Source organism: Rhinopithecus bieti, unplaced genomic scaffold, assembly GCF_001698545.2.
Source record: "Rhinopithecus bieti isolate Rb0 unplaced genomic scaffold, ASM169854v2 scaffold_21891, whole genome shotgun sequence".
In the NCBI taxonomy this organism is placed as follows: domain Eukaryota; kingdom Metazoa; phylum Chordata; class Mammalia; order Primates; family Cercopithecidae; genus Rhinopithecus; species Rhinopithecus bieti.
Window position 1 is genome coordinate 1,736,549 of NW_016810869.1, and position 26,263 is coordinate 1,762,811.

Genomic DNA, 26,263 nt, shown 5'->3' on the forward strand with positions numbered 1-26,263 from the left:
TGTGAATTTATTTATTTATTTATTTATTTATTTATTTATTTATTTATTTATTTATTTTTGAGATGGAGTTTCGCTCTTGTTGCCCAGGCTGAAGTGTAATGGTGTGATCTTGGCTCACTGCAGGCTCCACCTCCTAGGTCCAAGTGATTCTCCTTCCTCAACCTCCCAAGTAGCTGGGATTACAGGTGCCCACCACCACGCCAGGCCAATTTTTTGTATTTTTTAGTAGAGACAGGGTTTCACCATGTTGGCCAGGTTGGTCTTGAACTCCTGACCTCAGGTGATCCTCCTGCCTCGACCTCCCAAAGTGCTGGGATTACAGGTGTGAGTCACCGTGCCTGGCCACTAATTACCTATGGTATTTGAAATGTCTTAATTAAGTGATTTGACAACATTACTAGTGTCAGAACTCACATATAGGTTTTCTCCTAAAAAATATATACACGCTTTTAAAAGAGTTTGTGTGCACAGTTTTTAACATTTAACTATAAAAATGAAGTTTACATCAGCTACACCAGCTTCAGTGTGAGAAGTCTGTGGATGGTTGTCTAGTGGTAAAGGTGTTTAAAATTTTGTAAGAATATTTTACAATTTTGAGTATTGAAATTATAAATAACAAGAATAATTTCTCTCAGATAGAAAAAAACAGCAATTGTTTTGGATGGAAATATTAACACATAGCTGAAAACATGTACTTGAGTTAACAGTCTTGGCTGTCCTCCATAAATTCAGCCCCTAAACCTCCTGAGCCTCAGTTTTTAAGTCCATTTTCCATGATTACAATCACTGACTTAGTACCCTTGGGAGAATTAATAATACCATATATAAATATATTAGAATCAAATGATCTTGCCTCCACAGACAAAGCAATTATAGATAATAATGTATAAAGATGAAATTAAAAATAAAATAGCCCTACCAAACTGTATACATACATGTATATACACATGCTTATATACCTACATTTACTTATGTACTCTGGAGATCAACAAAAATGAAAATACAGTAGAATTAGAGTCAGGAAATACAATGGAATAAAAGTCAGAAAATGATGGACTGCAAGGTCTTGTGTGCTTGGGCTTTGTGTTATGTAAGTTAATTGACATTCACATGTCCATCAAACATAAAAAAAAAAACAAACAAACAGACAAAAAATCTGGGAGAAAATTTATCATGTTCTGTGCCTATGTAAGTTAACTGACATTTACAAGCCCCCAGAATATAAAGAAATAAATTTAGAAAAAAATTATTACTTTCTGTGCCCACTTCTCACATGAAAGTCCATAGTGAGGGAAACAACAGAAATCAGACATAGCCCCCAAACCAGGACCAGCGATCAGGAAGCCATTGGTTTAGTGACATCTCCCAAATTGCTATATGGCAAAAAGCAAGGGCACAGAGATTTTCAAAAAAAGAGAGAGAAAGAGATGCTTATTGTTGTTCATGATAAGCCTGAGAACCAAAATTTAAAAGATAGTGAATGAATTGAGAAAGAAATCAGAAAATGAATTTACTCTAATGAAAATGCATAAATGATGACAAAACGCTTTTGTAATTTCAAAATACAAAATAAATTAATAACATATTTACAAAAGATAAAATTGATTAGACAAAATGAGGCAAATAAATAAATTTAAAGAAAATATGTATAAAAATAATTAGGAAATTCATATGAAAATAAAATTATAGTTTTGGCATATATAGAGAACTATACAGAACCACATAGAGATATGTGGAAATTTAATGGTATATATGTAGCTATACATATATGTTCAGAAATTTTAATTTTAATTATATATATGCACACATGTGTATATATAGCACATATATTGCATATATAATTATAGCTATTGAACAACTAGAAACTTCATAGAATTTTATAAATAGTACAATTGAAATCTATATTTGGGAAAGATGCACATCAAATTCAAAAGAGTGATCAAGTTTAGATAGAAAAGAAGTGGGATCAGATAGAAAGCAAGGACTGTAAGTGTAATGTCTTATGTCTTAAAAAGAGATCTGAAACAGATGTGGCATAATAATGTGTTTCAAATCTAAGTGGTAATATTTTCTTTTAATTTCTACATGAGGGACAGAGTTCACTAAAACAAGTTTAGCATGTTTCCAGGCACAAAATTGGAGCTCACATATTCATTCAACCAGCGTGCGTGTAAACACTATTCCTGTAGGTTTCTATGGCAAGTGATGATCTCATTACAGGTGTAGTCAGGACCTACTTCTTGCTCTCAAATGGAACTGAAATGGAACAAAGAATAAACATGCTGCTCAACCGTCTTGTAAGAGATGTGTCTGTCCTGGAATGGGGAATTACGATTAGTTCCTAAAGACGGAGATAGATAACCTGACAACTGAATGATGAATGAAGCTTAACAAGAAAAGAGGGAATGGCTAAAATTCATAGGCAGGAAGTTTATCTAGCCTAAAGGCCCTAAGGTATGGGGAAGGGTAGCAGAGTGAACTTAACAGACTGACTAAAGTTCCATATAAAGTCAACATAGGTATTGAAAGTGGAAATTAAAGTTAGAGTTGGCTAGAGAGGCAATCTATAGCCAGCTTGGTTTCTTAGTCTGTGAGAAGTCAATCTCCATTTTTGTTTCTTTAAAAAAATCAATCATAATTTCAATGGAAGATATGGAAACTAACTTTTTAGCAGGAGTGATGTAGTATGATTTCTAAAGGAGTATTTTGGTTGATATGTAGATAATGGATTATGAGCAGAGAAGTACAGTGGTGTCAATCATCTTTAATTGTAACTATTGTAAAATACCTTAAGACTCTGGAACAGTTTCCCTTTGTGAACAATAATACCAGAACTTCTTCGATCTTTAATTCTTCTCCTCAGGATATTCATGCCAGGGCACAATTTCTCATGAAACTCTTGCATTTCTTCATGTCTTGCCAGCAGGGGCATTAATTTTTTATTTTCTTCCAGACTATCTCTTCTGCAAAGTTTGTATAACAATCAGCCTTAGAAGATACAGTGTCTTCCTTAGGTTCAAAAGACTTATTTATTTGATGTATAGTATTAATAAGGATAATGATACTCTCTGATACAGAGATTGGGCATGTATTTTTACAATTCGTTATCAAACATCCAGGCTCCGTAAATTTAAGATTCCTTAGCTGAGGCACAAACCCACTGCGTGCTCCACAGCACCTGGGGCCTCCACATCACTCCGCTTCACCTTAAGGTATAAGGAAACAAATCTGAAGGAGAGGTTATGCTCCTTGTTGTGATATAAGTAAAAAAATCCTTTGTCTTTGACTCAGGAGGCTTGTGTTTTCTTCAGGCATCTATAACATTGCATCAGGCTGACTAGCATGTAAGTAGGTACGATCTCAGCTCACATGCTTTACATTTCTTGACACTTTATGGAAGTAACTCCTACTAGTAACTATTATAAAAACACCTATGTGCTTATTATACCTTCTTAATGTATGCATTCTAAGTTCATACCAGAGAATACTTTAGCAGTATTTATGCCTAGAATTACATAAGTTAGCTAATTTCCTTATACTAAGAAGATCTTCGCCCATCTATACTCTGATGAAATTCTCCTATTTAATATCTAAATATGCTTTGCTAAATAACTAAATGTAACATGATGTTCCATGTTTTTCTCAGATCTTTCCCATTCCCGTGGGATCTTTCCTGATATACGTTCTAACCCTCTTGAATTTGGAATCTGATAATTCACCTGAACATTGCGGAACAAATGTCTTCTTTAATGTTCCGTCATGTTTATTTTAAAGTTTCTTTATTTTGGACCTAGTTTTTATTACTCACTGTGACATGTGCTGGGAATATATTGGTGGAAGTGCTAGCATGGAGCTAATGAACTGCTTAAAGAAGCAAAAGTCCTATGAGAACAAATACATCCATTCAAAGAAAATCCGCTTTGGTTGATATCCATTTGATTATTTGATAGACGTGTAAATCACTAGTGAAATTCTTTATTTTTAACATTCTCTTTAGCTTTCTATCTTAATGATTTTACAATCATTGTCAGCCTTTCTAATATCTAGAACAAATGCCAGTTTTTTGTGTGTTTGCCTTTTTTTGTTGTTGTTCTGGTGGGGGTAGGGGAAAGGGGAGACAGGACTGGGACACATGGTCTTATTTCTTAATATATCTAGAATTTTTTGATTGAATGACACATGTTTTGTGCTGTTATAGTGGAACACCTGAAACTGAGAATTTGTATACAATAAAAATTTATTTCTCACAGTTCTGGAGACTGGGAAGTCCAAGATCATTTGTTGTCTGTAAGGGCCTTGTCTCTGCTTCCAAGATGACACCTTTGGACAGAAGGAACACTTTTCTTTCTTTCTTTCTTTCTTTTTTTGAGAAAGAGTCTCGCTCTGTCGCCCAGGTTGGAGTGCAGTGGTGCGATCTCAGCTCACTGCAAACTCCACCTCCCAGTTTCATGCCATTCTCCTGTCTCAGCCTCCCAAGTAGCTGGGGCTACAGGTGCCTGCCACCACGCCCAACTAATTTTTTGTATTTTTAGTAGAGATGGGGTTTCACCGTGTTAGTCAGGATAGTCTGGATGTGACCTCGTGATCCACCTGTCTTGGCCTTCCAAAGTGCTAGAATTACAGGCGTGAGCCACCACGCCATGCCAGGAGCACTTTTCTTTATTAGCAAGACAGTGGAAGAGAAAAAAATCTCACTCCTGAAAGCCTTTGTTTGTTTGTTTGTTTTGAGATGGAGTCTCACTCTGTTGTCCAGGCTGGAGTGCAATGGCACAGTCTTAGCTCACTGCAACCTCTGCCTCCCAGGTTCAAGCGATTCTTCTGCCTCAGCCTCCTAAGTATCTGGGACTACAGGCACTTTCCACCACACCTGGCTAATTTTTGTATTTTTAGTGGAGACAGGGTTTCACCATGTTGGCCATACTGGTCTCGAACTCCTGACCTCAAGTGATCCGCCCACCTTGGCCTCCCAGAATCCTGGAATTACATGCGTGAGTCCATGTACCCAGCCTGAAAGTCGTTTTTACTGTGGCATTAATTCCTTCATGAGACTGGAGCTCTCAGGACCTAAACACCACCCATTAGGCCCACCTCCCAACATTATTGTGTCAGTGACTAAGATTCCAACACATGAATTTTGGACGGGACAGAAACATTCAAGCTATAGTACTAACAGAAGATCAAATAATAATATATTTCTCCAGAGAGTATTCACCATTTCTCTGGTAAGCAATTAGAGAGGATTATATTCACTTTAATCCACTCGGAGTCTGAACTGAGTCACGGCTGATTTGCAGTTTTGTTTAGTTTCAGTTTGTCTCTGATTTGTCTCTGTTTCCAGAGGATGACCCTCCAGGGCTCTAGACTGAGAGCCTCCTTGTGCACTCGCAGTAGTCCTTAGCTATAATCACTGTTCAACACCAAGTTATAACAAAAAAGCTTTTCTTTGTCTTCCAGGGCTTTTCAGCTTAGAGATTTAGCATTCTGTTAAACTTCCAATTTAACTTGCAATTTAAATTTTAAACATAACGAATGTCTTTAGGGAAAATCAGCCACGTCCCTCAATTTCCAATTTAATTGCAGATTCAGGAAACTTCCAAAAGCTCCCCTAGTTTCTCTGTCCCCAGCTTAGAATCCCAGCCTCTTGTTAGTTCCTAATGTAAGTAAATACCTATAGAAGAAAGGATGTTTTGCAACCAACAGTTTTTATCTCCACAGTTTTTCCTTCTCTAGAATATTAACTCCTCTACTTGTCTCGCTTCAGCAGTTTTCTGATGCCTATAAATGGAGATATTCCTTCCTTCCTTCCTTCCTTCCTTCCTTCCTTCCTTCTTCCTTCTTTCTTTCTTTCTTTTTTTTTTTATTCTTGACAGTTTCGCTCTTGTTGCCCAGGCTGGAGTGCAATGGCGCAATCTCGGCTTTCCGCAACCTCAGCCTCCTGGGTTCAAGCGATTCTCTTCCTAACAAGTAGCTGGGATTACAGGCATGCGCCACCACGCCTGGCTAATTTTGTATTTTTAGTAGAGACGGGGTTTCTCCATGTTGGTCAGGCTGGTCTCAGACTCGACCTCAGGTGATCTGCCCTCCTCAGCCTCCCAAAGTTCTGGGATTACAGGTGTGAACCACCGCGCCCAGCTGAGATTTTCTTGGTATTTTAAGCTTCTCTTTTTGTTTTTAGTGGGAGAATTGGTCGATCAAAAACTGCATATTTTACCTAGACCTACATTTTATACATGAAGAACCATTTAGGAAAACTTTCATTAAGTGATTGAGCATAAATGGAGCTTCAGAGAAAGGATACTGTTCAATGATAGTCTAATCATCATGAAGATGATTGTTGCCTTGATATTCCCTTAGATGCTACAGCTATTTGTTCTTTCAAATTTAATTAAAATTGGGTTAGAACCCCATCTTATGTACGGAGCAAATTCAAGTTTCTTTCCAAAATTTCTGAGGATTAGTCACCATTTCAACCAATATTCTCTGTTTCTCAGGCACTTGTTGCCTCTGTTACTTTTACATGCCTGCTATGTATCCTCCCTTCCCAAAGAATTATATTCTCACAGTACAAACTATTACTGAAAGTTTGAGTGTACAGACTGCCGGGAAAGGAAAGGCCAGCTTAGTAGCCATCTGAAAAAGAATATCAGGTGACAGAAATTATAGCCTAAGAATTGATTTCCAACTCATTCTCTCTTCCAAAACTTAACTGGGATAACATGGACAGCTAAATAAACTTGACCTGTGGATAGATCCCCAAAGTCACCTCCAAGGTAAAGAGACTTTGAGATTAACAAGAACATATTTAGATGCTGGCTCAATTCTACCTACTATCCCTTACTATGTTGGAGGAATCTCTGGGAATCAGAACTCAAAACGCCTTTCTTAGAGAAAGATCAGAGGACATGGCAGGGGTCAAGTTAGTTGAAGGACAGAGGCAGTTATTGTGAATTAGGACATATTAAAACATGATTATATATCTAAGTGAGACTTTTTGAGCTAACATGAAAATACTGTCAATTTAAAAAAATCTGGTAAGGTGATACAATTCAAATGAACACTATTACAAACTACATCAGTAAGCAGAAAGTTCAAAAGGGGAAGCAAATAGAATGTTTCAGAGTGAGACTCTAGAAACAGCTTGCTACTGTTTGAAACCTTGCTTCTCTGCTAATTATAGGTGAAACTATAGCCACGACATTATGTTCAGGGTATCTCTGTTTTTTCTTTTGTAAAATGGAGATATATAGGCAATTATTATTTTATCGGTGTAAATAGAGATGAAACTATAAAGAATTTGAAACCACACGTGAAATGCAATGAGTCATAATGGGCACATAGAAGGTAACTAAAACATAAATAAATGGATGGAAAAACAATAATGGAATAACTAAAGAAATTATCCTGAGTGAAGAAAGATATAGATTTAAGAGTGAAAATCTTCTAACTTGACAGATGATGAAATAATGTTACAAATTTCCACACAGTGAATTTAATTTGTAAAGGTACTAGACAGTGTCAAAATACTCATTTGTAAAATTGGAAGTGAACAGCCAATTGATCTACTTTTAGTGATATTGGAAAGAAAGAACTACAATAAAAGAATCCTTTTCTATCTAAGATAGCACTCATGTGACAATTAAGCAGTGATATTTCAAAATACTGAATGTTACAGAAAACAATAACTGTATTATTTATAATAAAATTCATTTGGCAAAAGTTACAATAAGGGATTTTCAGCATTGGCTATGTAACTGTTGGAGCTATTACAGCCAAATGAAAATAAGATGAAATAAGAACAAATATTTTTCAAAGGTGAAGTATAAAATAAACTTTATCTAAACTAATATGATTAAACATTTACCAGAAACAATGAAGTGTTGAATATAATCACATATAAAAGCAATGATAAATTGATAGAAAATATAGTATTTCCTATGAAATGTCTATTAAATGCACTTTGCATATTGTCAATATGAATATATTCACTTACTGGGCCTAATTCAAAATGAAGACAAACGCTTTACAAACACACACTCGTGCGCGCGCACACACACACACACACACACACCCTGATTCCCTCGAGCTGACATTTTAAGCTATATGTCCAGCATATACCACTCTAGCCTCACATCAAATTATTATTCATCACCTCTTCCTTATGTTCCTTGGAAAGAATGCCTTTCCTCTTAAGAGAAATTCTGTAGACAGTTCTTAACATTGTTTTTCTTCTGCTAGTTAATTTTTCCAGTGTTATGTACTGTCTGCTGGGAATACAGCAGTTTTTTAACTGCCTGATTCAAGGAATTCAAAGACACAGGACCTGCTTTCAAGAGGCTTGCTGTCTAGTTGGGGAAATGAGGATGATATGAAATGTAATTTGCCATGGATGGAGGTGAAATGTGAGCTACTTTAGAGAGATCACTACAAACTGTATTGTTAAAAGTGGTGGAACATGGTTTGACGTTAGGGATAGAGTTTGTTCCACCAGGGAGGTGAATCAGAGATTACTTTTCAGTAAGTGGTGGATTAAAACAACATAGAGATGACAGAATGCAGCATCAATTTCTTGGCTGGAAAAATCTAGAGAGGGAAATGTAGCAAAGCAGAGACTCAGTGGCATTTTAATTCACTCATGGGAACATACTAATGACTAAGCACTGTGCTTTATTCTGTACTCCAATATAAGATACTCCGGCATTCATTCTTTAGTTGCTTTAGTACCAAATTGTGGTGGCTAGAAAAAATTGTGCCAATAAATCTTCCACATTTATCTGGAAAGTTATTTCTCCCAATTTATTAAATATTAAACATTGATTCAGAGAATAATCAAGTGAAGGGTTTTCTTTTATAATGTATATTGTAAAATACATAATTTTGCTTAATATTGACCTATTTTATCATTAATTAGTATGTTGGTAATAACACAACTGTATTTAAAATTTAAAACCAGAGTTCAAAGAGAATTAGAGCATTTAAAGTTGTATTTTCTAAAACAACAAAGAAGTATAAAATGTTTTCTGTTTAAAATGTAGTTGTTTTCTTACTATCACCTTCTCTTTACATTGTGATGTCAATTTTTAATCATAATATCAAGTAATTTCATTGTATAATTTTAACTGCTAAACTTCACATCTATAGCGAATAAACTATGGCCATATTATCACTAAATTTATGAATATAGACTTGAGCCAGGCTTCCAGGAATACAATAACCATGTTCATTCATTTGTAATATGCAAGTACAACTAACCTTCCAGTATGAAATCATGCTTAGTCTACAAAGATAAATCCATTCTGTTTCATGATCTTCATGCTGTTTCTTGAGGGACTGTGCTTTATTTGATGTGAAGAGATTTGCCAACCTAATTCTTAGGCTTAATTCTAACTGTAAGGTACATTTGTAAATCTTACAGATTAGGGCAAAAGATTATTAGTAATTATGTGTGCATTTCTATCTCTGTTTACAGGGTTCTAAATCACATTTAGTTTGTCTTTCATATTTGAAAATGCTTTTTTTTTGATGATTTGCTATCAGGAATATCTACTACTCACATTGGTTTTTATTATGTTCTCTCTTTGGTAGGTGTTGTCCATTCTCATAGATACTTGAATTCTTTAAAATAAATGAGTCAAAATAACACATTGTTTCTAAAACAAGAAAAATGCACTGGAAATTAATTTTTTTTAATCATATGAAACAAAAGATTTCTTGGAGTGTCATTTTACTTTGTTGGTGGCATTCTGAAGATTTGGTGTTTTCCTTGGCTTTATTACTTTTATTATTTTGCAGCATTCATTCTTCTAAAATGATCATAACATTTATAAGTTGCTTTATAACCTTTAACAAAACACATAAAAGGAAAAGGAAAACTTGTTTTCTTGTGGCCATTGGGGTTGGTGAAAGAAGATACGACTTTAAGCTTATGTTGCATGGAAGTTACAATAAGGGATATTTTTAATGTTGACTATGTAACTGTTAGAAAGGTGTCTTTTGGAGTCCTTTCAAATTTCACACTCCATTGGTAGGGAAATGCAGGTATGTAGTTTGATACACATTGGAAATCATGGGAAATTTTAAATGTTTGTCTTGTATTTCTTTGGTATTGCCAGATTTGTAGCAGTCAATATTCTCGTAGTTTATTTTTGTCCTTCAAACAAGAACTCACAGCTGGTGTTGTAATATGCTTAATTTCTCTACAGAGTATAACCATTTAAAATTTTGTTTTTATCCACAGGGTTTCAAGAGACCATTTAGCGATTCCTCACACTCCTAAACAAAATAAGGCACATATAATCTGCCCTAAATTACAAATCAAGCCTCATATATCCTCTAATGGATGTGACTGCAACTGTGTCCTGCTGAGTCAGTTATCTAAGGTCAGGGACAAGGTTGGAACACATGGCTTTTATTCTACAGTGGCTCTCCTTTCTCCTACCAGTCAAATACTAACATTATCTGGACGCGCCTTGAGAGAATTACACCATCCTTTAGCTGAATGCAGACACTCCAACTTGGCTAGTGAGAAGTTAAAGAGCATGTATACAATCTTGACCCTAAAATGTAAAAGATTGTGGATGAACTGTAGTGATCCATTTTAGTGGCTCTTTTGCTTTAGGTACAAAGATATGCTTTTGTTTTCTCTCTGGTTATTTTGAACTCTATTGATTATATATATATATGTAAAACATATAAACATTGTTGTTTTACATATATATATATATGAAATTATTTCTCCCCTTATGGATTTGCCAGCCCACACCACCTCTCACCTTTTTACTCCCACTCACAATGAAAGAAAACTGACTCAAATTCACTAAGCAAAATATAGAAGTAGAAAATAAAACAAAAATATTGCTAATTTTGACTGGGTATAGTGGCTCTTGCCTATAATCCCAGCACTTTGGGAGGCTAAGGTGGTTGGATCACAAGGTCAAGAGATTGATACCGTCCTGGCCAACATGGTGAAACCCTGTCTCTACTAAAACTACAAAAATTAGCTGGGCATGGTGGCGTGCGCTTGTAGTCCCAGCTACTTGGGAGGCTGAGGCAGGAGAATCACTTGAACCCGAGAAGTGAAGGTTGCAATGAGCCAAGATCGCACCACTGTACTCCAGCACTCCAGCCTGGTGACAGAGCAAGACTCTATCTCCAAAAAAAAAATAATAATAATAATACATATATATGTATATATGTATGTACATATGTATGTGTGTATATATATATATAAAACTAATTTTATCATTGCATGTCCCTTGCTTTCCTTCTGTGAAAATGTAAGTTCCATTCGTCTGCTTTAATACTTTCCTTGCTAAGAACCACATGGTGCTACAGGAGTCATCTGCTCCACCCTGTACATTAATGCAGGTGAAAAAAACTATTTTAAAAATAGAATGATACATTCACTTGTTAAAACTATCTAAGGATTTATGCTTACACTTTTTTTTTAGTGTTTATAAATCTAGTGACTCCAAACATAGTATTTTCTACTTTAACTAATTCATTCTCTACTAAAAAAAAAAATACTGTTTATTAAAGGTTTGTGATAAATAATGGGTAGAAGTTTTCTCTTGGAGTTCATACTCCTATTTTATTTTTAAAACAGCTGTTCTTATCTCTCCTTCTGCAGTTATTATATTATTGTTATGTTTTTATGAATTATTTTGCATTTTGGCTTGGACTTTATTTTAAAAGCTCCTTTTTTCTTCTTTATTTCCCTCCTTTCTAAATTAACACTTAGACAAATTTGTGTCATTCATAAGCAGATTTCCTGATATTCTTCAAGAATCACATAGTTATTTTTTGTGTATTTGTGCTTATTTTGTAAAGTCCAAAATACAGTCTTGAATATACAGATGTAATGGCAAAGAAAGATTGAACAATTTAAAATATGGTTTTTTTTTTGTTTTTTTGTTTTTTGTTTTTTTTTTTGGGACGAAGTTTTGCTTTTTTGCCCAGGGTGGTGGGTAGTGGCCGGATCTCAGCTCACTGCAAGCTCTGCCTCCCGGGTTTACGCCATTCTCCTGCCTCAGCCTCCGGAGTAGCTGGGACTACAGGCGCCGGCCACCTCACCCGGCTAGTTTTTTGTATTTTTTAGTAGAGACGGGGTTTCACCGTGTTAGCCAGGATGGTCTCGATCTCCTAACCTCGTGATCCGCCCGTCTCGGCCTCCCAAAGTGCTGGGATTACAGGCTTGAGCCACCGCGCCCGGCCTAAAATACGTTTTTTAAATTCTTGGTAATAGATGGCAGCTTCTTTGCAGAAAGAGATGTTTTCGGCAGAGAATGGAAAAACAGCAAGAAAAAGGACAAAAGAAATTTAGAAGAGCTACTGTGTAGCATCTGAAGAAAGAACGAATATTGGCCAGGCGCGGTGGCTCACGCCTGTAATCCCAGCACTCTGGGAGGCCGAGGGGGGCAGATCACAAGGTCACGAGTTTGAGACCAACCTGGCCAATATGGTGAAACCCTGTCTCTACTAAAAATACAAAAAATTAGCCAGGTGTGGTGGCGGGTGCCTGTAGTCCCAGCTACTTTGGAGGCTGAGGCAGGAAAATCGCTTGAACCCGGGAGGTGGAGGTTGCAGTGAGGCAAGATTGCACCATTGCACTCCAGCCTGGGTGACAGAGAGAGACCCAGTCTCAAAAAAAAAAAAAAAAAAAAAAAAAAAAAAGGACAAACGCTAACAGATTGATTAATAATCTCCTTGGAGATTATAAAATAAATACATTTATTTTAATATACTAGGTGGAATCAGTTAAGATGGTTATAATTTGTATCAGCATGTTTTGTGAATCCAAAGCAGAAATAGACAATGGACATTGTATTTATCCAGGATTTTAAGATTGTCATGTAGTAAGGAGTGTGGCAGATGGTCAAAGGGATGACATTCCAGGGTGCAAATCAGAACATAATGACATATTGGATCACGCATTTGTAGTTTGGCAGAAAGACAAGTGAGGCCACAAGGATGTTTGCAAACTTAGATGAACAAGCAGAATCCAGAGTCCGAAAATGGAGATTAAGCCACTGTAGGATTCAAAGAAGGGGAAGTCAGGGAATATGAAGAAATAAACTTTCATTAGAGAGCATAAAGAGATCATGCTGCTGAAGTATTACAAGATAAATGAGTTCATTTTGCTTTCAATCTCTTTCTGCATGTCAATATAATAAAACTGTAACAGAAGACAAGTTCCTGCTGAGTGTAGTTCAAATCATTCATCAAGCACCGATTATGGAAAGGGTGCTTTGTGGGAATGCAAAACACCATTGTTTGATGCGTGCGCTCTGATAATGGTTAAATTATGAATAGATTCTATTTCTGCTGCAAGACTGAAAAAAACTCAGAAACAATATGAAACCATGCCTATTTATTTGTCTGGTGGAAGTTGGGCTGTATTTCCCAGCTTTCTCTTCATACACATTAAAATTTTTTTTGGTCTAATTAGAGATCCACATCTGAGGATTTCAAATGTTTCTGCTGTTCTGATAGATTTGGAAATACTACTTTAATGATCTGGCAGGCTATGCTTGAAATAAAATGTATCTTTGCCTGCATTATCAAAAAAGGAGTGTGCTGATATAACTGAGAGTATACAGGTGTCTAATAATTTCAGTTCCCAAAAGCGCATACTTTTACTATTTTCTAAGCTATAAGGTAATTTTCGACTGAAAAAATAGAATTTATTTTTGCCCCAAAACCTATTTTAAAAGCATGCCTTATTTTAATTTAAACTGTATCATAGTTTACTACAGTGGCACATAAATTAAAGTCTATCCTGCAAGGTCTTTCAAACTATTGAACAAAAAAAAATAAGACACCTAATAGTAGCTAAAGAAAATGACATCTAGGCTGGGTGCGGTGGCTCATGCCTGTAATCCCAGCACTTTGAGAGGCTGAGGCGGGCAGATAATGAGGTCAGGAGATCGAGACCATCCTGGCTAACACAGTGAAACCCCATCTCTATTGAAAATACTTTTGAAATTTCAATTATTTCACAATAATCACAGGGTATTATTAGACTGTAGGCCTGAGTCTGATATTACATATGTGTGTGACAACCTCATTGCTTCCTCCTCTTTGTGTCCATATCCTTTTTGAACAAGAAATGGGATCATATAACAAAATAAATAATGCATTGCCATCTATTTTTAAATATAAAATATATGCAAAACTATTTCTGCATTAAATTAAGGGTATGTTTTATGGAAATACTAAGAACATATTGGTTATAATGAAAAAGATATTACATTCTGTTAATTCTTCATGTGAAATATTTTCCAAACTATACTTTTAATGTCCCAAAGTCTTCTAAACACGTATTATTGGTTTAAAATTTCACTTTTAATGTAGTGAACCCAAAACTATGCACAGTACTCCAGTGCAGCAGTCCTTTCAATAAAGAGAAGCAGAAATTTCTTATCTTTATTAAATGCTTTCAGATTGTTTAACTTGTTTGACAGCTCTACAGACTTATTGCTATATGTCTATATTTATCTAATCTATCATTTACCTGTGTACCTATTTACCTGTCAATCATCTATCTGTATTTTAAAATAAAGCTGCTATTCAAGATCCTCCCTATGTGATACTTTCCAAAGTCTACCCTGTAATATGCATCTTTATTTCGTGTCTCATTGTTAAATTTCTTTGTTCCAGCTATACAAAATCTCCTTGAATCTTAATCTAATACATTAGCTTTACTAGCTTGGCTTCCAAATGTTCTATAATCTGCTGTCTTCATCCTAGCTATAGAGAGTTAGAATTAAGAACCCAGCTATGGTGCACATTATTAGAGACTGACATTGACAGTTAGCACTTCTCATCCACAGATGTTCTATCCTGCTATGTTTTCTTGTTATTCAGCCTATATTAATTTTTCTTATTTATTTGGATGCCATTCGAGACTTTCTATATTTATTTATCTATTTAGAGACAGAGTTTCACTGTTGACAGACTGGGCTGGAATACAATGGCGTGATCTTGGCTCTCTGCAACCTCTGCCTCCCGGGTTCCAGCAATTCTTCTGCGTCAGCCTCCCGAGTAGTTGAGATTATAGGCTCCTGCCACCATGCCTGGCTATTTTTTGTATTTTTCAGTAGAGATGGGGTTTCACCATGTTGGCCAGGCTGGTGTTGAACTCCTGACCTCAGGTGATCCACCCACCTTGGCCTCCCAAAGCGCTGGAATTACAGGCGTGAACCACCACACCCAGCCCTCATTCATTTTTTAACCGTTGTATATCATATTAGAGATTTGTTATCGGTCTTGTTGCCTAATTTTGCAGTTTCAGCAAGACATATTTTATTGTGTCTAATATATACACATATATATGGACATGTGTGTATTTGTGTGTATGGTGTGTTGTGTTTGTGTATGTGTATATATAGTGTGTGTATATATTTCTATATAATATATATTTGTATATAATTATATATTTGTTAATATATTTCTATAAATATATATATTTCTTCTTCCTTTCATATTCTTCCTTAGTATTCAAAATTTTATTTTTCAAGTTCAGTGAGCCTTCATATTTTTTGCCATTCTGGTGAGGTATAGAATATCCCTTGTCAAGAGCTCATTATTCTGCTGTGCTAAGCTTTTCTAGCTGGGAAGCTCTTTGCCTCCTGAATCATCCTTTCTTTTCCAAAGTCAAAACTGTAACTGGAAAAAAAAAGAATGAACATTTTTATGTCTTTACATCTTAGAGATTTCTATTTCAGAACTTAAAATGCACAGAAACCTATTCTGGCATTTGTCTTGTTTCTGATTGCATTTCCAATAGTTTTCCTGAAAATAGCATGCTTCGAGATTATTAATATGAGATGTATGCTAGGCCTTAGTCATGAAACAGCCACCATCTACACCACATATTATGTCATTTCACATGTTGCTATTCGTGTTTCCTGAGATTCAGAGACCGGTGTCTCACATCTCTTCTTCAGAGGAGCAGCTGTGAGATTGTCAGACATGTTTGTGCCTGTGAATACTTATCTCACACATTTCCCATAGACTAAAGACTTCTTAATTATGATGCATCATCCTACAACTGATAGATCTGCTTCCACAAAGGTCGGGTTTTCTGGGAAAGCAAATGTGACTGATAAATTCTTATATAATACACATGATATAATTTCTCCACATCTTCTTCCTCTATCCTATAACATGTTTAAGAGTAGACAGCTGATGTCGTTTTTAAAAATTTCTCTTTCTCTGGGTAAGAAAAATCTTCAATTTCTCATTGGATTATTTATTTCTGATTTTTAGTAACTCAATCATATATGTATGTAATGCATATTTTATTGTGTTTTATTATGTGTAGTACATCGAATATTTGAAAAATTAGTTAGCTTTCTCATTATATTAATTTAGCAATGTACAATAAATAATATCATTTTAGAATATTGCACTGTGACTATTATAAACATAGCTATATAAAATACAATTTCAATTTTCAGAATAAAAGACATTGATAAGAGAAAAAGAAGCCCTCATTGTAACTGTCTAATGATCCACTTACATTTTAGTGCAAAATAATTAACTCATAGATGTAGCTGCATGTTGAGTTCCCTGGAGTTGAACTGGCATTTGGAGTGCAGGTGTTGTGGAGTGTGCCATTGGGATCAACATCTGTAGATCACAGGAGAAGGAAGAAGGACTGGGTAGAGTGACAAATGGAGCTGCCATTCACTCTTAATGTCTCTTAATGGCTGACCCCCTGGAAAAGCTCTGGAGCTAAAGTTGTCCATCAGTATTGTCAGTAGTATAGGAAGGGGGACAGGCCAACATTTGTAACCTTTCAGCAATGAGTTATTAGTTATATGCTATTCCAGAAGAATGTGACCTGGGGGCAGATGGCAATCTATAGCTAGGGCAACAGGTAATTTTATGAAGGGATCTGAACAGTACATCCAAGTGTGAACCTTGTGGGTTTTCAGCTATGCATTCAGGGACGAGGAATAACAGTACAATGAAACATATACTCTATGCACTGAGGACATCAATACCATTTGGCAGTGAATTGGAGATGAGGCAAAGTGACATTGTGATGTTGAGCAGGGTTCTAGAATAGAGGTTTTATCCTTATCATTTACTAGCTTTGTGATTTTGGAAAATTAACACTCTGGGACTAGGGTTATTTACTTTTAAATTAGTATTCATAATAAAATTTTTTCCAGCTATAAATTAAAGAATTTAGCACCCTGTCCCTCATAAGGTTATAGATTGAACACAATATATCATGCAGGCATTTATTATAGTACATTGCATTTAATAAACACGTTTAAAAAAAGATGATTAGCTATTTTATTCATCATTCACTTCCCCATGGTCAAACAATAGTGCTTCAAATCACAGCTAAGTCTAAAAAAAATTATTGCTTGATCTACTGTCTCCATAGAAATATTATCTAAACCAGTAGTCCTTATACCTATTTTATGCATCAACTTCACCTCAATAGTTTGCTAAAAATACAGATTTGTGGTCCTGTCACATATATTGAGAGCCTCTAGGTTTGGGGAAAGTCTCATTGGCTCACTTCAAAGCATAGGACCCTAAGTGTATGACTTCAGGCCATCTGCATCCCTTTAAATCTTGTAGCTATTAGGTCCATGTCCAAAATGTTCATTTCTTCCTCCTCCTTTGTCTTCCCACTATTTTCCTTCATCTTTAGTGTGGCTGTATTAATTTTTCTAAATAGGTTTCTCAATTGGAGAACCAATATTAGCTTCTCTTTAATAATTGCCCCTTCGTATTCCCTTGTCCACATCATAAACTGAAATAAGAAAGATACACATCCCCATTTTATCCATTAAAGGAAATGTGAATCTTGAATGGCGGCTTGACTAAGAATATTTTGTTTTGCTTATGTCTGTCATAGATAACACAGCCAGCATTCTGACAAGGCGGAGGAGATTTAGTCGAACTGTTCAGGATGTGTATTATCTGCCCATTATGATCTCTGATGGTGGAATCCCCTCTCTCAGCAGCAGCAGCACCCTCACCATCAGGGTTTGTGCATGCGAGAGAGATGGGCGCGTGCGGACCTGCCATGCAGAAGCCTTCCTGTCCTCGGCTGGTTTGAGTACAGGAGCCTTAATCGCTATTCTTCTCTGTGTTCTCATTCTCCTGGGTAAGTCATTCTAAACCCTAAGTTTGTATGATGGCAGTTCTGAATGAGAGGAAATCGTTTTGACAAAACTTAAGGATTAGGCATACATAATGTGGGTAAGGAAACAGCTGCTCCAATTTCCTATGAATTAATTTTCTCTATACTATCATTAATCTCAAAATAGATTCAAATGTGTTGAAAGAACTGAAATAACAGAAGAAGGATAAAATCGGAAAGAAATAGCTTTTGAAAGTGTATATTTCAGAAAGAATTCATATTTAAATATTCAGAATCCCATCTTGAAATAGCGTTTCACATTTTTTTGCAAGAACCTATGTGGCATCGTTCTAAATGAATCCGACCAGGACCCCATCCCGCTTAGCTTCTGAGGTCAGAGGAGGTCACCCATTCATTCAGGATGAGCGTGAGGGTCATATGGCCATAGGGTGAGTAAATGTAGAGATCAAATATACAACAAAAGGACTTTAGTTAATAACAGTATTGTGTTGTACTGGAAATTTGCAAAGACAGTAAACTTTAGGTGCTTTCTCCCCTCCACGTGAAAAAGGAGTGTAACTATGTGAGATGACAGATACATTGATTTGCTTGACTACACTAAGCATTTCATTATGTAATAATAGTGAAAACTATTATTGGGAAAACATCATCATGTTGCACACCTTAAATATATAAATGAATAAATCAGAAAGCAAAACGAATCTGAAAACTAAATAAAAAATAGATATCTTGTAGAAACTTCTACTAGTTCACAGTAATTAATCATTAATGTTAGTTGTTAACGTACTGAATATTTTTTGGTCTTAGGGGGCTATTAAATTTTATTAAATTTAATTATATTCCCTTAAAAACAGTAATTTTGGCCGGCCACGGTGGCTCACGCCTGTAATTCCCGCACTTTGGGAGGTTGAGGCGGGCGGATCACGAAGTCAGGAGATTGAGACTATCCTGGCTAACATAGTGAAACCCCGTCTCTACTGAAAATACACACAAATTAGCCAGGCATGGTGGTGGGCGACTGTAATCCCAGCTACTCGGGAGGCTAAGGCAGGAGAATGGTGTGAACCCGGGAGGCAGAGCTGGCAGTGAGTCAAGATCACGCCACTGCACTCCAGCCCGGGCAACAAAGCAAGACTCCATCTAAAAAAATAATAATAATAATACTTTTTTATTTGAATTTTTCATTACAGTTCATGAAAAATAAAACACTTTCTCTAATTTTACATTATCTGTTGTAATATTCTAAATCTTTTCACAGCTGCATGAGGAGCTCGTGTAACTGTAAACTCTTTAGATTGCTCTTTGATACAAGATAGCAAATCTGTATTGTAATAAAAAGAAAGATGGATGTAAGGAATCTTTCTGCTTCATAAAGTGGGAACCTCTGTCCAAACCCTTTTTTCTTTCTCTTAGCAGCCTGCTTTTTATTCCTTTATGGTACTGGCATACATGAAAAGATAATTGACTGTTTTTCTGAGAAAGAGGTATTCTTGCAAAAAATATGTTCCTTGTTTTGTTCCTGGGGTCGAAGACAAATTGCTTGTGTAGATGGAGGGGAGAATTAAAGCGTAATGAGCCTGGAAAGGAGAAGGGATTTGTAGGAAAGGGTGAAAGCATCCAGAGATTTGTGGGGCATGGCAAAGCCAGTAAGTTTTGTTTCAGGAGTGTAAAGAAAGGTTTAAAGCCAGAGAGTCCCATTATAAAATCTTCAATTTGCAAAAGATGACAGTGAATGAAATAGAGAACAGAACTCCTGATGACAAGAGGGCATGTAGGCAAACCAATTAGGAAAACTCTACCCTTGTCTCCCTTTGACATAGCACGTATCAGAGTAGCATACTTACAGAAGACCTGAGGAAAAGTGAATACTATCTAGGTACTTTTGATGGACTCAGGAAAATGATCTTTGACAATGTAGAGACCTGCATGAGTTAGAATGGCATCAAATACAACTTCTTATATCCTGCTGAATATAGATCCTGAACTACCCTGAGCTAGATGACATTGAAAGTCCACTTCATTGAAGTTGCCCAGCAAGAGAATATATGTAGAGAGACAATGGACTGGGGTTGAGCAGTGAGAAACTACAATGTGATCGCTAAATAAGAAGGATGAGATAGCAGAGGACAGTGAGGAAGCGAGAATAGGAAGAAAATATAATGTCACAAACATCAAGGGAAAAGAGGGTATCAATGAGCATTATGCTGTGTAGTAGATCTTGTCAACAAAGTCAAAAGATGCTTACAAGTTCAATAAATTGAGCACCAAAATGCTCAATTGCACTTAGCAACATGAAGCATGGAAGTTTGGTGCACCAGAGCAAGAACTATTTCACTGCAATCAAGTCATTTCTAGCTCGTAATGGTGGCACGCACCTGTAGTTCAAGCTACTTAGGAGGCTGGGATGAGTGGATCCCTTGAGCCTGGGAGCTGGAGGCTGCAGTGAGCTGTGATCACACCACTGCACTTCAGCCCAGATGACAGAGTGAGACTCTGTCTCAAAAATAAGTAAATAAATAAAAACAAATAAATATATACAGTAAATGTGTGGTGGAGAGGAAAGTCAGAAAGAGAGCCTTTAGAAACTTTATATGGACAGGCACGGTGGCTCATGCCTGCAATCCCAGCACTCTGGGAGGCCAAGGTGGGCGGATAATGAGGTCAGGAGATCGAGACCATCCTGGCTAACATGGTGAAACCCTGTCTCTACTAAAAATACAAAAAATTAGCTGGACGTAGTGGTAGGCGCCTGTAGTCCCATCTACCTGGGAGGCTGAGGCAGGAGAAGGAGGTGAACCCGGAAGGCAGAGCTTGCAGTGAGCCGAGATCGTGCCACTGCACTCCAGCCTGGGCAACAGAGCCAGACTCCATCTCAAAAAAAAAAAAAAAAAAAAAAAAAAAAAAAGAAGAAGAAAAGAAAGAAACTTTATATATTTATTGGTCAGAACTGCTATTTTCTTTGGATATTAACATACTTCTTTTGTGTGTGTGTATTTGAAAAGAAAAAGAAAAAGAGCACAAACACTCCAGAAAGAGAAAACAAGGCTGCCAACAGCAATTAACCTGGATCTCTCTAGAATCCTAACTGAAGTCATAGAGAATAGAACGCAGGGATTTTAATGAGAGTTCTTCCAGCGTTCTTACTCTTAAAAGTAGATCACTTAGGTGAGGCATGTTGTCTTCAAATATTGAGCTCATTTATCATCATAAAACTATTTTCATTTACTAAGATGAATATCAAAAATGTAATTAACATGTTAAATGTCTAGGCACATTTTGAGTTGCATTATTTGAAAGAATATTTTGTTTTCATGGAATGATACTTCATTTTAATTGGTTTTTATGAAATGTTTTCTCTTTTGGGGTAAATAATAGGAAATTTGTAAATTTTATGATATCCCTCCAGACTAATAAAGTATGATATGTTTACTTTTTCATTTTTATTAGTTGAAACTCAAATATACTCTAAAAGCATATTTGAGCCGTGATCTGACTGGGACCAGCTCCCCTTTCAGTCCATACCTCAGGTATAAGCAGGTGACCTAGGTGAGGCCACCATAAGTGAAGCATTGATTGCTCCCTAATCTTAGATATACATTTCCAGATAAATGGGGATCAAAGTAGATTTGGTGTGAACACGTGGTAGACTAAGAGAAGAAGATGGAATTGGTGAAAAGATGCTGTAAAAGCATATTTGAGTTTCAACTAATAAAATTAGTGAAAATATATATTATAACTGCAATTATATATTATAATGCAATGTATGCTTTTCATGGCATTGATTAGTTTTTATTGTTATTCAGAAAGTATGTAGCCAAGGGATACAGGATATAGTCATCTGTAATTTTAAAATAATGTTGAAGTTAATTTGTGAGATGATTTTCAACGTAAATATTGGCAAAACCAAAGGTAACAAAACTTTCTTTTTGAACTTCTAATTCTGTTCTTGAACTTCCAATTCTAAATTAACTTTCAATCCTCACACCTAAACAAATTGTAAAGTTAGGATTTTAATATGAAATATGTTTTCCCTCTCAACTTCTTGTTTGTGAAAATGACTGTGATTGTACAAACCCAGGTCTAGTTTTGCCGATAACTATGTGATCTCAGGCCACACATTCAGTCTTTGTTTCTATTTCTAAACCTGTGAGAATGACATTTCAGTTGAAAGGACCTTAAGAGTCATTCTGTAGAATTTTGAAATGCTTATTCTTGTTTATTAAAAATTACATATGGTTCAACATTTTACAACATGGTTAGAATCCATCTATGAATACGTTGAATGGTGCTTGTCAACCAAAGAGACTAACTTTAAATGATAGATTTGAACATTATGAGTTGGGTTACTTTCTGTTGAGATTACCTTTTTCAGGTCTATTGCATATGATGGATGGAAGAGAATTTAGAGTGAGCCTCTATGATGCAATCAGAATTTACCATGACTGTAGAGGTAGCTGAAGCCCTCTCTCCCTCCCAGAGGCCTGACTTTCATTTCCCAACTTTATCCCATCTCTTGCCAGAGAGACTAGAGTAGTTGGCAAGGTAAACCTTGATCACACTTGGCATAAGTCACTGAGTTCGGATCTGACTGGGACCTCTTCTGGCTACCCTTTCAGTCCATGGCTCACATATAAGTAGGTGACCTAAGTGAGGCCACCATAAGTGAAGCATGGATTGCTCCCTATTATTGGATATAAATTTCCTGATAAATGAGGATCAGAATGGAGTTGTTGTGAATGCATGGTGAACTAAGAGAAGAAGATGGAATTGGTGAGGAGAAAACGGTCAGCCTGATTTTCATTTGAGCAATTTCAAATGGTTTTGTGTGCTACCCTTGGTTAAAAAATCTAAGGTTTCAGAGAGAGATGCCACTCCCAAGTGTGGCAAGTCACACTCCGTAAGCTAATCAGAATAACCTCCCTGACTCAGACCACCTCAATTCTACCAAATGTGGTGCCAACATATGATGGTATGACAAAGAATCAAATGATACTTGAGGTTTAAAAGATTCTGCTATGCAAGTTACTTAGGGAGGAGTATGTTGAGATTCAGTATGGAATGTGTTCAAATGAAAGTTGTATGACAGTTTATGTTATGGAAACTGAAAGCCACTTAGTATGCCAAGCACTGGAATGATACATAATATATAGGAAAAAACATATTATGAGAAAACAAATACAAAAAATGTTTCCCCAACTTTGAATTACTTGATGATAAAATTAATTCATAAAACTCCACAAATTTATTCTAATTTATTATATAAAATGATAATCTCAAGGGCATTTACAATTCTGTCCAAACTTGAACAGAAGAAAAGAAATTTACTTTCTCTTTTCTTAGATAAAATATTTATTTTAGAATAAGACATCTAAAAAATGCTTCAGCTTATTCAAGTTTCAATGCAAATTATACAACTAAAATTGGCTTCGAATTATATCAGAAATTATTTATTATTTTGTACAAAGAAAAACAAGTTATATATCTTTTTTTTTTTTTTTTAACGTTGCTTTGGTTATCTCACATTGTACTTTACCAGATGACCCACTATAAGAAGGGGTACCTTGCCCACGTGTATGGTTTGAAAGATTATCAGGGTCATTTGAATACATAGTTTTGACTGTCAGGTTTTAAATAAGGATTTGACTCTGTTTATATGTATAATTATTATCTGCACTCATTCTTTTAAAATATGCTTTGGTCTTAGGAGTTTTTTGGAAACATTTCTTTTGTTTTTCAAACATTAAGAAATATTCTCCAGTACAATTAGGAGTTTGATGTTATTAGTAACCATAAGCTAATTTTTAAAAAACTATTTTAAAATTATTTTCCTAGTGAGGCTATTACTGTTCAGGATAATTCACTTAACACAATGTCACATTACCACTTTCACAGAGATTATTTTTTTGTTTGTCCACATGAGAACTGCTTATGGAATATCTACCTGGTGCCCTCTGCTCCAGAAATATCTGTGGAACCAACAGGAATGAAAATAAGTTCATCAGGAACACAATGTACAACATTTTCTCTGAGTTGATTTGAATTTACCTTTAACTAGTGTGATCCTATGTCTGCGTTTGTCCTGATGTCCTGGCATAATTATAAACAACATCCCCTTTCACTCAAAAGTGACTCAGATTTTGATCATTATATATACATATATCTCATATATATATATATATATATATCCTTTTATTAAATAAGTATGTAACAAGTCTAGGAATCACTGAATACTAGCAAATAATATCCAGAAAGGTAGCAAATACTACCTTTTCTGGGGTAAAGGTAGATGTAAACCTTCAACGTTCAAACCTAAATGGTCTCTATATTTTGAATTATAATATATCTGAATTATTTTAACTTTTGAGAAATAAGAAACTATATGCCATATGCCATGATAATTAAAAAGCCAGGTTTATCCCTGTATTTCATTAAGTGGATATGATACATATGCAAAGATTGAAAAATTGCACAAATATTGAAGGATGCAAATTACCTGCCTACCTCTATGGCAGTATTGATTACATATTTCCTGTTGTGTCTGCACATAAATTCCCTTGACATCAACCACCAACCAATTCAATATAAAAGAAAATAACATGATTTATTGGTGAAGGTAAGAAATTGTATTATAATACATTAGGCAGTTTGTATAAATAGGCCTTTCGATCTAGTAAAGCCTCTTCATTTAATTATAAAGATGAACAGAGATATATATCGTGCATGATAAATCTAAACTTCTGAATACAGTGGAGTGAGTTACTTGAGGATGTTGTTTGGGGCTTTGAATTAGAAAACTGTAAGGTGGATTTATGCTAAAATACACAGGGAGTTATTAAATGCATATTTCTATGTTCAACAGAAGCCTTTTTTACCCCAAAATAAAGGCATCTATTAAGTAATGTCTTTGAAGTATAATCAACATATATGGGAAAATCTGTAATTCTGTGCATAATATTTGTAGATCAGGGCATGAGAAGCATCAGCATTTCATTTTCAGCTTTCTGTAATCACTTCATTGTAAACAACAGTAATTCAGTGCTTCCCATGTCTGCTATAGTGACCCTCATTAAATTTTCTCATGACCTTCCCGATGCTAATTTCTTTTCATTTCACACTTTTCTGGATGGTTCTATGACCTTCTCTACAGATTTTTTTTTTTTTTTTTTTTTTTTTTCCCCTGTCTTTTTGGTTCCTTCATAGTCTCCCATTTGCCTTTCCTCTGCAAAACTGGGTACCTCCCAGTGCACAGTGACCATCCCTTTCTCTCATTATCCTTTCCACCTCTGGCTTTAAAATCGACTCCTCTTCCTCAAGTTTTCTCTAGTTTTAAAACAGATAAAACTAGTCCATATCGATTAGAGGTATACATAAAATAGGTTAAGCTATAAAGAAGAACAAAGTAATAATAATGATAAAAGTAAAGATAAAAGTTACTTTGCAGAGGTAAGCAGTAAAAGGGCAGTTGCTGGGGGGAAAGTAAGTTTTTTATCAGAGTTAGATAACCTGGTGTTTGCTTCACAACCATTTGTTGAGGATCGCATATAATCAAGGTTGCCAGATACAATGCAGTATACCCAGATAAATGTGAATTTCAGATAAATAAGAAATATATATTTGTCTATATATAGGTATATATGTGTATACATAACATAACTACGTCACATGGAACAATATATTTGGAACATATACATGTATGCTTAGCACATTATTTGCCTCTGTGTGTGTATCTCAAATATTATATGGGACACAATACCTTATGTGTATGTGTGTGTATGTGTGGTTGTGTGTGTGTGTGTGTGTTGCAGATGGTCTCTAACCAACAATAGTTTGACTTAAGATTTTTTGACTTAACAAGGATGTGAAAGCAATATGCATTCAGTAGAAACCATATTTTGAATTCTGATTCAAAATTCTTTATAATACCTTTATTATAAAGTATGTTTTGTGTTAGATAAGTTTGCCAAACTGTAGGCTAATGTGTTCTGAGCACATTTAAGGTAGGCTAGGCTAAGGTATAATACTTACTAAATTATGTATATCAAATACATTTTTGGTTTAAGATATTTTCAACTTCAAACGGGTTTATAGGAATGTAAGCTCACTGTAGGTTGAGAAGCGTGTGTGTGTGTGTGTGTG

The 26,263-nt window shown here is 35.6% G+C and overlaps 1 protein-coding gene across 4 annotated transcripts in view; it reads left to right on the plus strand.

Annotated features, from left to right (window-relative positions):
• The window catches only part of CDH18 (cadherin 18), a 1,176,273-nt gene that overhangs the window by 1,145,710 nt on the left and 4,300 nt on the right, over window positions 1-26,263 (plus strand). For 2 of the 4 annotated variants that reach the window (XM_017893219.1, XM_017893218.1), the window contains one exon: window positions 17,879-18,130. In XM_017893219.1, coding sequence (XP_017748708.1) covers window positions 17,879-18,130 — 252 coding nt within the window. The remainder of the gene's footprint in view (window positions 1-17,878; window positions 18,131-26,263) is intronic. The other 2 variants (XM_017893220.1, XM_017893221.1) reach the window with 2 other exon arrangements.